Genomic DNA, 12,426 nt, shown 5'->3' with positions numbered 1-12,426 from the left:
AGTGAGATTAAAGGAAGATCGAATATCGGGGTAAAATTTGGATAGGTTCTCTAGTGGACTTTGAAACCCCAAGACCTTGGAAGGAATTCTATTTATGACATAAGCTGATGTGAGTACAGCTTCTCCCCAATATGCTTTTGGCACACTTTGTTCAAACAGTAAGGCTCTAGTGCACTCAAGAAGATGTCGGTTTTTCCGTTCTGCCACTCCATTTTGTTGTGGAGTGGCAATACAGGATGATTCATGTATGATTCCTTCTTTTTGGAAAAACTGACTCAAGGTTTGATTGAAATAATCACGAGCATTATCTGAACGAAAGTGTTTTATCTTGGTGCCAAATTGATTTTGAATCATTGCATGAAAAACAGGGAAAATATAACTCAAATCAGACTTATTTTTGAGTAAATAGATCCAAGAGACTCTTGTGCAGTCATCGATAAATGTGACAAACCACTTAGACCCTGAGATGTTTGGAATAGTTGATGGCCCCCAAATATCACTATGGATTAAAAAGAAAGGAGAAGACGATCGTTTATTACTGATAGGAAATGGGACACGAGTGTGTTTAGCATACTCGCAAATATCACAATGAAAAGACTGAACATCAAATCCCTTGAACAAGGAAGGAAACATTATTTTTAATGCAGAAAAAGACACATGACCTAGACGTCTATGATGTAACCAGATGACATCTTTATTGGAGGGTGAAGACAATGTGGACAGGGCAGATTTACTAAATTCTGGTTGACTTGATGTATCCAAGTAATAGAGTCCATCATGCTCCTTAGCTAGTCCAATCCTCTTCCCCGAGCCCCGGTCCTGAAAGTCACAATAGGATTCATCAAATATAACAGAGCCAGCTAGATCCTTGGCAAGTTTTTTTACAGAAACCAAATTTGTAGATAATCGAGGAACATGAAGAACATTTTTAAGAATCAAATTTGGAGTAACTTGGACATCTCCGATACCTGCCACAGTGGTTGTAGTACCATCTGCAACAACAATCTTTCTATTGCTAGGACAGGGATTATAGGTTTTGAATTTATTTGAAATATGAGTCATATGGTCCGTAGCACCAGAGTCAAGAATCCAGACATTCCTAAGCTCATTGCCTAAAACACTAAATGCAAAAGAGACTAGAGCCTTACCTGAAAGTGTCAATGAACACATACCCGGATTCCTTGATTGAGAATTGTTAGTTGCTGGGTTGTCAACTGTCTCTAACATACTTTTAAGCTTCTCAATTTCCTCCATACTAAACCCTCCAATCACTTGAGTTGGATCTTGAACCGACATATGAGCCTGCCTTTGCTGGCCACCTTTTTGTCCCCATTCACGAGTGGGTGGTTTCCCATGTAGTTTCCAGCATTGATCTATGGTGTGTCGTGGTTTCTTGCAGTATGTGCACCACAACTCCTCGCGATTCTTTTGCCCACTTGTTTGATTGGTCTTGTCCGCAGCAACCTTGTTCAGTACCAACCGCTGAGATTTGGAACTTAAAAGGGCTGAATTTTCTATTGAAGGTAGCTCTAACATAATACCCCTGCGACTTTCTTCTCCACGTACTTGGGATATTGCTTCTGTTAAAGAAGGAAACTCTGGCCTGCCCAGAATTTGAATTCGTACAAGATCGAATTCAGAGTTTAGGCCAGCCAAAAAATCATAAACTCGATCCCTTTCTATGAACTTCTTGATAAACACTGCACATTTGCTACAGTTCAAATCAAGTGCCCTGTAATAATCCAGTTCCTGCCACTGGTTTTGCAGAAAATTGGCATACTCCGTCACTGTTTTTGTCCCTTGTTTTGCTCCAGTTGTCTTTGTCTTGATGTCATAGATAAGAGCTGCATCATTAACCTTGGAATATGTCTGATGAAGGGCATCCCAAATTGCCTTTGCTGTAGGAAGAAACATACATGTATCGCTGATTTCAGGAATCATGGAATTCCATAACCAAGACATGATCATTGAATCCTCTTGTTCCCATGCTTCAAACCCCGCCGTTTCACTATCCGGTGCTATTTCCAATAGATGACTCAACTTTCCTTTTCCTTTCAGGAATGTTCGAACCAATTGAGACCACTTCAAATAATTTTTTCCATTTAGTCTATATGCTGCCTGGATGTTTTGAAGCTCTGTTGTGTTCCGTGTACTTTGTTCTTCTTCCATAGTTGAAGACAATTGCCGCGTTGAGGATGTAGCATTCGCCATGATTGAATAGGAGGGGGGGAAAAAAAATGTATAGTAACAGGAACAGCAATGAAGGCTGGAGAGAATAAGAAAGGAACCAGCAATTAAGGCTGGAATTGACAAGAAGCAAAGGTGGTATTTTTCCCAGAACCCTAGACGGGCTCTGATACCATGTAAACTAAGAAAAATGGAGAGAAAAAATACTTTTCTTCTATTTCACTTTGGACTACACAATATACAAATATATATATACACAAGTGGATACTATAATCATATGATACTATAATCATACTATTACCTAATTAATATATGATACTATAATCATATGATACCTAATTAATATATGATACTATAATCAAATCTTTCCTAATATTTATATTATCAAATCTTTCCATAATATCAGATCACATATCTTCAACATTAAGGAATGCAAGTAATGCACTATGACAAATGATGTCAGAAATAATGAACACCCACTTGCCAGTAATACACACTGGGTTCAAATAAGCATTAGTATCTCCTGAACAAAAATTATCCCCTAGAACCTTCCACACCCATTGACCGTCAGTTTTTTTTTTACAGCAAACATGGTTAACCACATGCTCTCTGAGAAGAGGGAATTCAACAGTACCTCTTGACTGATTGCTCATCTGCAATTTCTCAAGCACAAATATCTGATTTAAGTTTGACATCTCCAGTAAGCTCAAAAGTTTGAATCCAAGCCAAAAGCAAAGCAAACTTTGTGATCGATGTTTTGTGAAAAATGTAAGGCAAGACTTACACTGAAATATGTATGCAGGGCAGTTGTAAATGAAAATGGCTTCTGGTCAGCATTTGTAACTTTTAATTCTGTCGACAGGGTCCTTTTATCCAGAGTCACCTGAAGATAAATGAGAAAGCTTGAATAAAGATATTACGCAAAGATCGCAACAAGCCACAAGTAGCTCTGCATTTGACACATTCTGTCCTCTACTGTTTTCTCGAGTTAAAATTTCCTTGTTGGGGGTTTAGTAGAATGTAAGATAGCTAAACAACCAACCTTGTACAGAACTTGGAAAGTATGGTCCCACATAGAACGACTATATGGACCATCCTTAAGCTCCAAAGTGATAATAGGATTTCCTTCCACATTTTCGGAATTAACAATAGACCAGTTCATATTCCTTGCGAATCCATGCTGTGAAGAGTATAAGGATCCTTAAGGTAAGAAAATTAGATTAACAACTGGAAAACCAACACTAAACTGATTAAGCAACTATTGGAGCTCACAGTTATTAAGAACTATGATTAACCAGCATCTCAGCTTTAAGAATTTGATAAGTCCAACATAAGTTCAGTTAATCGGGATTTAGCCGGTGAACCATATTCAAAGAGTAAACAACATGTACCTGCTGCATTAGGCCGGGTCCAAACTGTGGAAAACAATGAGGAATTCCTCCGCTGTGCCCAAGGCATAAGAGTCAGTTAATGGCAGAATTTTCTTTCAAGAATTGCATCTTAAAGTTTTGCTGCTCATATAGAATATATGAATTCCTGATTCATATTGGTATTATTAGATCAGACATTCTTGTCTCTGATAGCCACCAAATAACCTATATCTCTGAATACAAAATTAAACTACTAAGGATAGCTACAGGCCTGAAGAAAGGAGGGGTAGCTACAGAAAAGCCTATTACTATTTGAGGAGATGACAGTGAAACTCTCATGAACTGGATAACAATACAGCAATGTAATGTTAAAGAGTAACCTGATTGGCTTCTGTCCATTGAACACAGCATCTGGCCGAACAAAAAGGAAATCTTTATTGGCTACTTTCCAAGAAGTGACACAACCTCCAAATAAGTATAACTCTGCCTCACTGCAAAAACAGTATGAGTTAATTACCACTTATGCATTCTAAAGCGGAGAATAATACGAGTATGCACCAATGCACAATTGTATGAGCCAGTTCCAAATCATAATATTAACAGCATTTAGTTACTGATATGAGACTTTTTTGCCAAAGTACAGTCATTGGTAGAGTCTTTCAGGACCAGTGAAGTTAGATCATCCACTAAATGGCAGCAAAAAAGGTGTCCTAGCATTTAAGCTTCAGCAAAAAGATGGTGGTGCGATTAGGTTCAAGTAATATTTCATGCTTGACATAAGGCATGTTGTATCAAAGATCAAAAAGTACCCAATGGAAACTACAGAATTTTTGACATCCCACTAACTACTGGCATGAGGGGATCACAGATATAACTTCGTTGAAGCCTGGTTGTGAGTCTACTCTATCAGCACCTAGCAGCTAAGAATGAGGATATCAAATGTATAGCTCCCTAGCAGCCTGGTTCTCAGTCTACTTTATCAACACCTCAGATTTAATAACAGAAAAGTAATAGCAAGATTCACATTTCCCCTTAATCAAAACATTCTTCACAAAGGAGTATTGGCCAAGTTCTTGCAAGTGTATACGACTTATGGATGCTGCTCCTTTGGCTATGCCAACTCAGAAACTCTGGTTCACCTAAAACATCGTGATGGAAAAGTTAACTCACATACTTATCAAATCTATCATGTGAACTGATGTCATGCTTCAAAGCAGCTCGCACATCATCCTATGATAGACACAGAAAAGCTAGTATTGTGCATCCTCAAAGCCAGTGTATTGGAAAGAAAGTGCATAATATTTTTTACATGATTTTGCAATGAAGTTAACGAGTCCGTCAAAGCTAGGTTTAGCTACTGTACACTAATCAAGTAAAACTTGATTTAACACCAGAAGAGTATACCTAGTAAAACACAACACAAACTCTTAGGGAGAATTATTTTTTTCTTTTCTAAATCCATGAATTGTTCATAAATCCCAATCCACAACCTTGAAGCACCAGAAAACGATCTAGATACGAGCTTTCCAGCAATTTAACCATAAAACTCAAAACACACATAACCCAGACATACTGAAACGAACAGGGGATATGCTCCAATGACATAATATAATAGCAAGGATCAACATCTAGGGGCTAATTACTAAGAATTGAACAAGATTTAGTGAAGTACCTGCCATGGGAAGAAGTCAAAATGACCTTGGGCAGATTTCCCTGGCCTTGTGTAACTTTGATACCCAAACAAGGATTTTCTGAGCTACCAACGCTTGCAAATGCCATCCCTGCGTATCTGGTGTAACAGATTAGCAAGCTCAAACAATGTCAAACACTGTTAATTAAAAAAAAAAAAAAAGCAGGGCCCAGAAAGCTAATAAAACCAACACTAATCACCTTTTGACTCGCCGAGGTTTGTTTGGGGATGTTAAGGATGGATTGACGACCGACCACGTGTTCAACAGGGACGATGCAGTCACCATCTTTTTCTGGAAAATATTTTACTTATATACTAAGTCGTATACTTAATCAGCTTCTTTTAAGGACGTATATCTGCGTGCGTTACACAGTTTCTTCAAGCTGAGGAATGCTCAAAGATGGCTGGTGAACGTTAAAAAATGTTCCCCGTGCGAAATTCGGATATTCCCTGCATTGTGTAGTATAGTATTTTTTTACATATATATATATATTCATCGAAATTCTTCTAACTTTGCTCTTCTTTTCTTTTTTCCTTTTCGGAGTTTAATCCTTTTCGGAGTCTAATTTATGACTTTTTAGTTAGAAGGACTGTTTCTGGTTTGGGCTCAGAAAGTCTTTGGGCTTTACCCCTTAACAGTCGAAAAAACCAATCTTCAGGGCCTTGAGTTTGTTCTTTGGGTCCATTATTATAATTCATGTCCTTCAGGATTATTTGTCATTGATTAGTTGTTTCCCACTCTAATGTTTCTGATTTAACAATATATCTTCTTTTCTTTTCTTTTTTTAATTGTAAGAAAATTTCAATTATTTCATAATGATGTAAGACCACCCTTTTGTCCCTTCAATAATCATCTACTAGTAGTAGTAGGAGTAGTATTTTCACATGATCGGCCAACTCTTTTAGTTGATAAATCTTGGAAGCATACCCAGCCATGAAAAAACTAAAAAAAAATAAAAAATGGAAGTCCATTGACATTAATGCATCTGGACTTTATTACACTTTGCAGTTCCAACAAATATCCCAAGGAAAATTCTGACTTTTTACACTTTGTTGGCACCTTTAGGATTGCGTCTGAGGTATGACACTCAAATAGCCTCCGACCATCTTTTTTTGAGAGGCATAAACAAATTAATTGCAATTTCACAAGAAATGTTTTCCTGTACAAACACTGAGATTGGCTGAATCAAATAATCCAGCAACTAGCATTTTGGGAGATCCTTCGGTGGAGGTAGAATACCCTGATCTGCCCCTGGACCATCTTCCACAACAAATGCTGTTTTCAGTCCCCATCCAGTATGAATCTCCAAATGACAGTGCAAGAACCATACTCCTATACAATTTAGACCAAAAAATCAATATATGTGAGCGTAAAATCATCAAATTAAAGTTTAAAGATTGTTTACCACCCCAATAATGCACCTGGATTATCAGCTCTAAATCGAATGGCAGTCCAACCGCCAGTAGGAACACCAACTGTGTTTCTTTCTGGCGGATCGATCAAGTTATATTTTGGTGGATCTTTTGCAGGATCAAAATTTCCCATCCCAGTTCCAACAACAAAGAAATTGTAACCATGAAGATGAAAAGGGTGTGATTCAACGGAGAGAAGATTAGTATCCTGTAATACCAATTCAACAGTTGAGTTAAATGCAATTTTACTGAGCCTTGTGCCTATAGTGGTCTTAAGATTGGCTGTGAGGGGTGCACCGGTATAATTAAATGGCTTAGGAGGCTGATCGGGGAAATCAGTTTTAAAAACCCCCTTAACATTGAAATAATGCGCCTGAAGAAGCGCAGTTTCGGGCATAGTGAAAGAGATGTTGTTCAAAGAAGCCATTAATCGGGTTCCATTTAAACAGGCGGGACAAGAATTCCTTGCTAGACCAATTGTGTAAAACAGGTTCCTGTCAACTTGTAGAGGAACATTTGTGGGAAATTGTGGTGAATTCAGGCTTCTGAGCCTCTTGTTATATCTGAAGGCAAATGCTGAATCGTTAGACTTGGGTAAATGAGGAAGCGTTGGAAGAACTGTATTAGGGATGCCTTTGTATTGAAGGATGCCTGTTGCGGTGTTGTTGTCTACGGGAAGTTGAACATCCATGAAAGGTCTGGCAGCCATGAAATATCTTCCTGGAATTTGATTTGCGTGGACCAAAACATTGGTTGTCTGGCCTGGAGCGATCAGCAAGGCCTGAGTGGCAAATGACTTGGTATATACCGCATCAACTTCCACTACAGTCATGCTGTGACCAGCAATACCAAAGAAAAGCTCGTCATTTAAGGCCGAATTGATGATCCTCAACAGGTACGTTTTGCCTTGTTCAACTTCCATGACAAAAGTATCTGAAAGAGGTAAATCGAATGCAGGTGTTAGTTAACTTCCATAGGTGATAGTGATACCAATGTATTGCTTAGGATTTTCTGAGGCCCACAACGTTGTACAATGATAAAAGTGATATCCATATATCTGAAAAGCCCTCTTATCTGTCAATTCCTTACGTTTCTCAGAGCATGGAAACAGTGGTCCAGGCTTTCCATTGATTGTGTGCGCGTCTGACTTGTTTGGAGGTGAGCCTAACTGGTTTGCTTTGTTTACCAGCTTTTCAACGTCTGCATGCCACCATTCCCCTGCACCAAATACAAATCGTCCCATCCTTTATTTTGAAGATTAAAAGATAGACAAAGAAAAGTTTACAGTTGTATTGTACCTCAAGAAAAAAAAATGTTTATTTTCCAGCAAGATAATCCAAAAACTGTCTTGTGTATAAGGCTTGGTCTCATTAAGTTAGCTAACTTTCCCTTAAACCCTACTACAACCCAAGGTGGCTTAATTTATGCATCTACTTCGTTATAAGTTTATAATTCATTCCTTTAAGAATCACATGGATCGTACCTTGTATACTTTGACATGGGGCAAGTTTAAATTAGCTAGCATATCATATGATCAAATTATTTAACAGCAAAAATTGTCTATTATACTTCAATTGTAGCCTTGTAGTTGTAGAGATCTACAACAAAATCAGTAATTATCCTTGTTTCCTCTTGTCTGATTTCCTTGGTTAATTTCTTCTCTTTTTACCCATTCATCTGCAGAAGCTTTTTTTTTTTTTTTTTTATCTACAGAACTTTTGGTATGCTACATTAGACTGCACACAGTATTTGAATTAGACTACAGGTACATCAATGAGTCTCACCTAGCAAAATAACTTCTTCCCTCTCTGGCTTTGGGAAGGGGAAGGGTGTTCCTTGTTGCGGCAGGATCACAATTGCACCATAAACAGTGGCTCTTAGCCAAAGAATATGGGCATGCCACCACAAGGTACCTCTTTGTCCCGTCACATTGAAGTCGTAAACATAGCTACTTCCAGTCTGGATTGGACATTGAGTAATGTAAGCAGGTCCGTCAGCCCAACCATTACGATATTGTTTTAATCCGTGCCTGCCAACAAGATTCATCAGATGATACCTTTTGGCTAATTTGAAATAACATCAAAAAACTTGTGGCAACTTTGGTTAGCTGTTTTTGTTCCTACCAGTGAATAGACACGTTATATTGTGCATGATTGGTAACATTGATTTGAACTCTATCTCCTTCTCTAACATACACAGTAGGCCCCGGAAACCTCCCATTTACTGTAACAATAGGTTTTGCATGGCATAACCTACTCACATTCTTCACTTGAATCTGCAACATGGTTAAGGGAGAAAAAGCAACATGGTTAAGATCATACTCCATGATCCGTAGCCGGAACGACCTGATAGAGAGATTACGACAAGCATAGGAAAATGAGAAAAGTGTGCGTGCAATTAACTCACATCAAACTGGTACGTCTTAAGTGCAGCCTCAGCAGGCGGAGAAATGAACCAAAGAAACCCCAAGGGAAAAATGCTTAACGCGGAAAATAAGCTATTCCTGTGTGGCATTTTGCTAGGGAGAAAAGCACGAAGTACTGCCTTTTCTCTTCAACTATGAATAGATGAGATTGAGAAGGCAACGCAGGCATAATCGTATTTATACGGCCACGCATTTCCAATTCGTTAAGGGAGAAGGCCAGATAGTAACCGATTAGGTGGAGGGGGATGTGAAAATGCTGCACGCTAAAGCTTGTGAACATAAATTCTGACGGGGGTTTTGAGGGAATTGGCTGACGTAGAGGCTTAGAAAGCCACCAAGTATAAGCCAAGAAGATTGCAGAAACATTTTTGCTCAGGAAACTGTTGACAAATTAGGATCTGATGAGAGTTACGTGAGACCAACCGAACCCCCAGGGGAAGTGCTCCTTGAGCTTTACCGTTAAGGTAAAGGAACAAGCTTTTTTTTTTAAGTGATGTTATTTTCATTATCCAATTTAAGGTCGCATTAGCATTAATCACAGACGGTAGATTCTTCCACTAGAGTTGTTTCTTTCAAATAGTCACCTGAGATTCTGTAATAATTGCTGTTTTTTTGTTGACTTACAATATGGAAACTACTCGATCGGAACTGTTTCTTGCAATGGAATTTGGGTTTTTACTAACATTTTGATATACTAATTGATTTGCTTTTCCATCCTTGCCATCAACTATTATTAGATGATCAATATTACTTCAACTTAGCCCATTTGTACGTAGGATAGAAAACTTCAAAGACATGAAGACTAGGAGCTAAAGCCACTTTGCACCTTTGAAGTATGAGGAAATAATGACACACACATTGTCTTGAAAAACCATTAGATTGCGGATCCATGATGGTATGGACTAATATCTTTCTTTGTCTGCAAGCCCCTGGATATTTTTACTCATCATCCATCTCAAGGTCAAAAGCTAGCACGTCTAAAGAATAACTTGGGCAGCTTTCACAAATTAATCCACAAGGGCGTCCAGTGATAAGGGTTTCTCTTACTTTAGAAAAATGCTTACTGTTATAAGTTACAGAATCTGTGTGAGGTTGTTTGTGGTTCAGAAACTTTGACGCCAAAAAGGGCTGATTAAGAAGAGAAGAAGAAAGAAAAAAAAAAAAAAGGGCCGATTAGGCTTCAAACAGGGATGTTTTCATAGTTAATTGCGGTTGCTTAACACTGCGTACCCACCAAAAATTGCTTTTTTCAGAAAGGACTTGAGGGGAGAAAAGAAAAGAAAAGTTTGCTAAGCGAAGACTTCACCATTTTTTATCATTTGGGAGAGACTTTTTCAAAAGTTAATGTTACTTTTAAGGTAAGAGAAAGGTCGAAGCATGAAATTCTTCCAAAATCTCCTTTTCTGACCTCAATTATTCTTTTTCTTAGGATTTGGCTCCTTTCCATGCATCATAACATAACTTTCTTTACAAAATTTATGAACAAAATTTATGAAGTTATACAACCGAAAGTGGTTTAAAAGCCATTAATGTAATTAAGTTGAGTCTATATCTTCTTTATCAATATGCATGCAATATCTTGACAGTCCAAAACAATACAAATTAACAAAAAGAATAAAATGAAACTGGATTGTTACCATCAATAAAATGAAATTGGAATGTTGCATGTCGAATTCAATAAAGTCTCTCGAAATCACAATAATACCTTGACCATCAATTAAACGACATGAGTGCCGAATAAATTATGCAGGATGGATCTAAAGTTCTCCTCCATCGTAAATTATCTCTAAGCTTTACTCTGAAAACGCTAAAGTAATTGGATTATGTTGGTCAACCTTGTCCGTGAATGATTGGCATCTGGTAGAATTTATCTTTTGGTTACCAATCAAGATACACGTGAGATATGAACCCACCAAGACGGAACCATAAACAAATGAAAGTAGATCCATGGATACGCTGAAGAAGCTGCAAGAAAACAAAAGAAATTCTTGTAGAAAATGACTACTCGGTTCAATACAAGTTTCGACAGTGAAACGAAGATTGCATTAGTGGATACTATGCAACAATTTCTGTAAGCAATCCATGATTTCAAAAAGATTCTTTGTTGACTCATAATAATTATGATTGGAATTCAATGACAATTAATACCAAACGAGAAGAAAAAAAAAAAAAAAAAGGACAAAGAATGAACTAGGCTGGCAAGAGTAAGACTGATATACATGCTCAAGCATCAAATGGCGAAACATGGGAATGGGATTAGGGGATCGTGGGTGGCTGGCTACCCGACCTTATCCCCCGTCGAAGATGACAGCAATTTTTACACAATCACGATGATCGGGGAGGATGCCCATATGAATGAATGTTTATGGTCACCACCGTCCCACATATTCATAAACCACATGCATAAAACTAACAGGGCCTACTCGTAAAAATGTTACAGCTAATAAGGAGTACTCCATTCCATTATAGTAGTACTAGTAATAGAAAACTTCTGCGCAGGTCAGGACATGGAGTCCACATCAATAACAAGGCAACTTGGCTAAAAACAAGAAGAGGAGGAGGCCGCTTAATCTCAGTTTAGATTCTCCACCAGCATCTACGCAGTACCTTTGATTTGTTTGAACTTCTGTCTGGCAAATTTAACTCGCAAATTGAACCAATCACAATCACCCATAATTTCTCGATTTTGGAAAACTTGTTGGAATTTTCGGTCAATTTCTGTGTGCATGTCTTGGCTGTATGACAGTCCAGTTCTACTACACACTTTCTTTAAATTCTTTCCTTCTTTTTGATAATACGTACACATTCTAAGATAAAAATACTCTCTATTATCTCGTTATTTCCCTTTTGAGTTTTGAGCCACTAGATTTTGATGACTTCAACAGGTTATGGCAATCCGGTTCTTAATTATTCTAAGTTGGCAATTAATTAAGCCATCCTAGTACCATAAGGGTATTAATTTATTAAATGCAGTATTCCCATTCAGCTCTGCTCTTCCCTCCAATTTCCCTCTCCTCGGATTCCTTGCTTTCCAGTCTCTATCCATCTACGTATTGAAGTTCCGGCAAAAACACCTTTACAAAAAAGTGTGCGCAGGCGGGCGACGGCCTGATGGGTGATTAATTTAGGTAATTGTGATTATCAAGTTGATATCTACATTCCATCAGATAAATTGATTGCATCAGACCATGCCTTCCTCCATAGGGACCCACTTAATAAGGACTCCTTGGGATCCCCATCTGCCACGTGTAAAAAGTTTCGCCCTTTTTATCACTGTTAATAAATCCTAGCCCTTCATTTACCAACTATTAGAATTCCTCCACCTTTTTTTTTTTTTTTTT

The 12,426-nt window shown here is 38.0% G+C and overlaps 2 protein-coding genes across 2 annotated transcripts; both read right to left on the bottom strand.

The window, feature by feature from the left end:
• Positions 1-2,594: 2,594 nt before the first annotated feature.
• Positions 2,595-5,709, bottom strand: LOC113777956 (putative glucose-6-phosphate 1-epimerase). Its single transcript, XM_027323191.1, has 7 exons — positions 5,448-5,709; positions 5,230-5,346; positions 3,938-4,048; positions 3,579-3,630; positions 3,230-3,367; positions 2,972-3,070; positions 2,595-2,864 (listed from the first exon to the last, which is right to left on the bottom strand). The coding sequence occupies exons 1-7, from the start codon at positions 5,531-5,533 to the stop codon at positions 2,595-2,597; spliced, it is 873 nt and encodes a 290-aa protein (XP_027178992.1). The 5' UTR covers positions 5,534-5,709.
• A 473-nt stretch (positions 5,710-6,182) lies between these two features.
• LOC113778261 (laccase-11-like) lies at positions 6,183-9,204 on the bottom strand. Its single transcript, XM_027323598.1, has 6 exons — positions 9,067-9,204; positions 8,784-8,935; positions 8,445-8,689; positions 7,750-7,878; positions 6,670-7,593; positions 6,183-6,580 (listed from the first exon to the last, which is right to left on the bottom strand). The coding sequence occupies exons 1-6, from the start codon at positions 9,172-9,174 to the stop codon at positions 6,450-6,452; spliced, it is 1,689 nt and encodes a 562-aa protein (XP_027179399.1). The 5' UTR covers positions 9,175-9,204; the 3' UTR covers positions 6,183-6,449.
• Positions 9,205-12,426: the final 3,222 nt, after the last annotated feature.

This window comes from Coffea eugenioides, chromosome 7, assembly GCF_003713205.1.
Source record: "Coffea eugenioides isolate CCC68of chromosome 7, Ceug_1.0, whole genome shotgun sequence".
NCBI classification, from domain to species: Eukaryota; Viridiplantae; Streptophyta; class Magnoliopsida; order Gentianales; family Rubiaceae; genus Coffea; species Coffea eugenioides.
Note: the sequence above shows the minus strand (reverse complement) of the source record. Positions and strands in the feature narration are given on the sequence as shown.

Bases quoted from the DNA above. Each gene is read 5' to 3' on its own strand.
- LOC113777956 (XM_027323191.1), bottom strand. From the start codon at position 5,533: ATGGTGACTGCATCGTCCCTGTTGAACACGTGGTCGGTCGTCAATCCA. The intron at 4,049-5,229 runs GTACTTCACTAA...CTGTTTTTGCAG, and splicing joins TTGACTTCTTCCCATGGCAG to TGAGGCAGAGTTATACTTAT. The intron at 3,071-3,229 runs GTTGGTTGTTTA...ATTTATCTTCAG, and splicing joins CTTTCCAAGTTCTGTACAAG to GTGACTCTGGATAAAAGGAC.
- LOC113778261 (XM_027323598.1), bottom strand. From the start codon at position 9,174: ATGCCACACAGGAATAGCTTATTTTCCGCGTTAAGCATTTTTCCCTTG. The intron at 8,936-9,066 runs GTGAGTTAATTG...ACCATGTTGCAG, and splicing joins TTAAGACGTACCAGTTTGAT to ATTCAAGTGAAGAATGTGAG. The intron at 7,594-7,749 runs GTAAGGAATTGA...TACCTCTTTCAG, and splicing joins GTTTCCATGCTCTGAGAAAC to ATACTTTTGTCATGGAAGTT.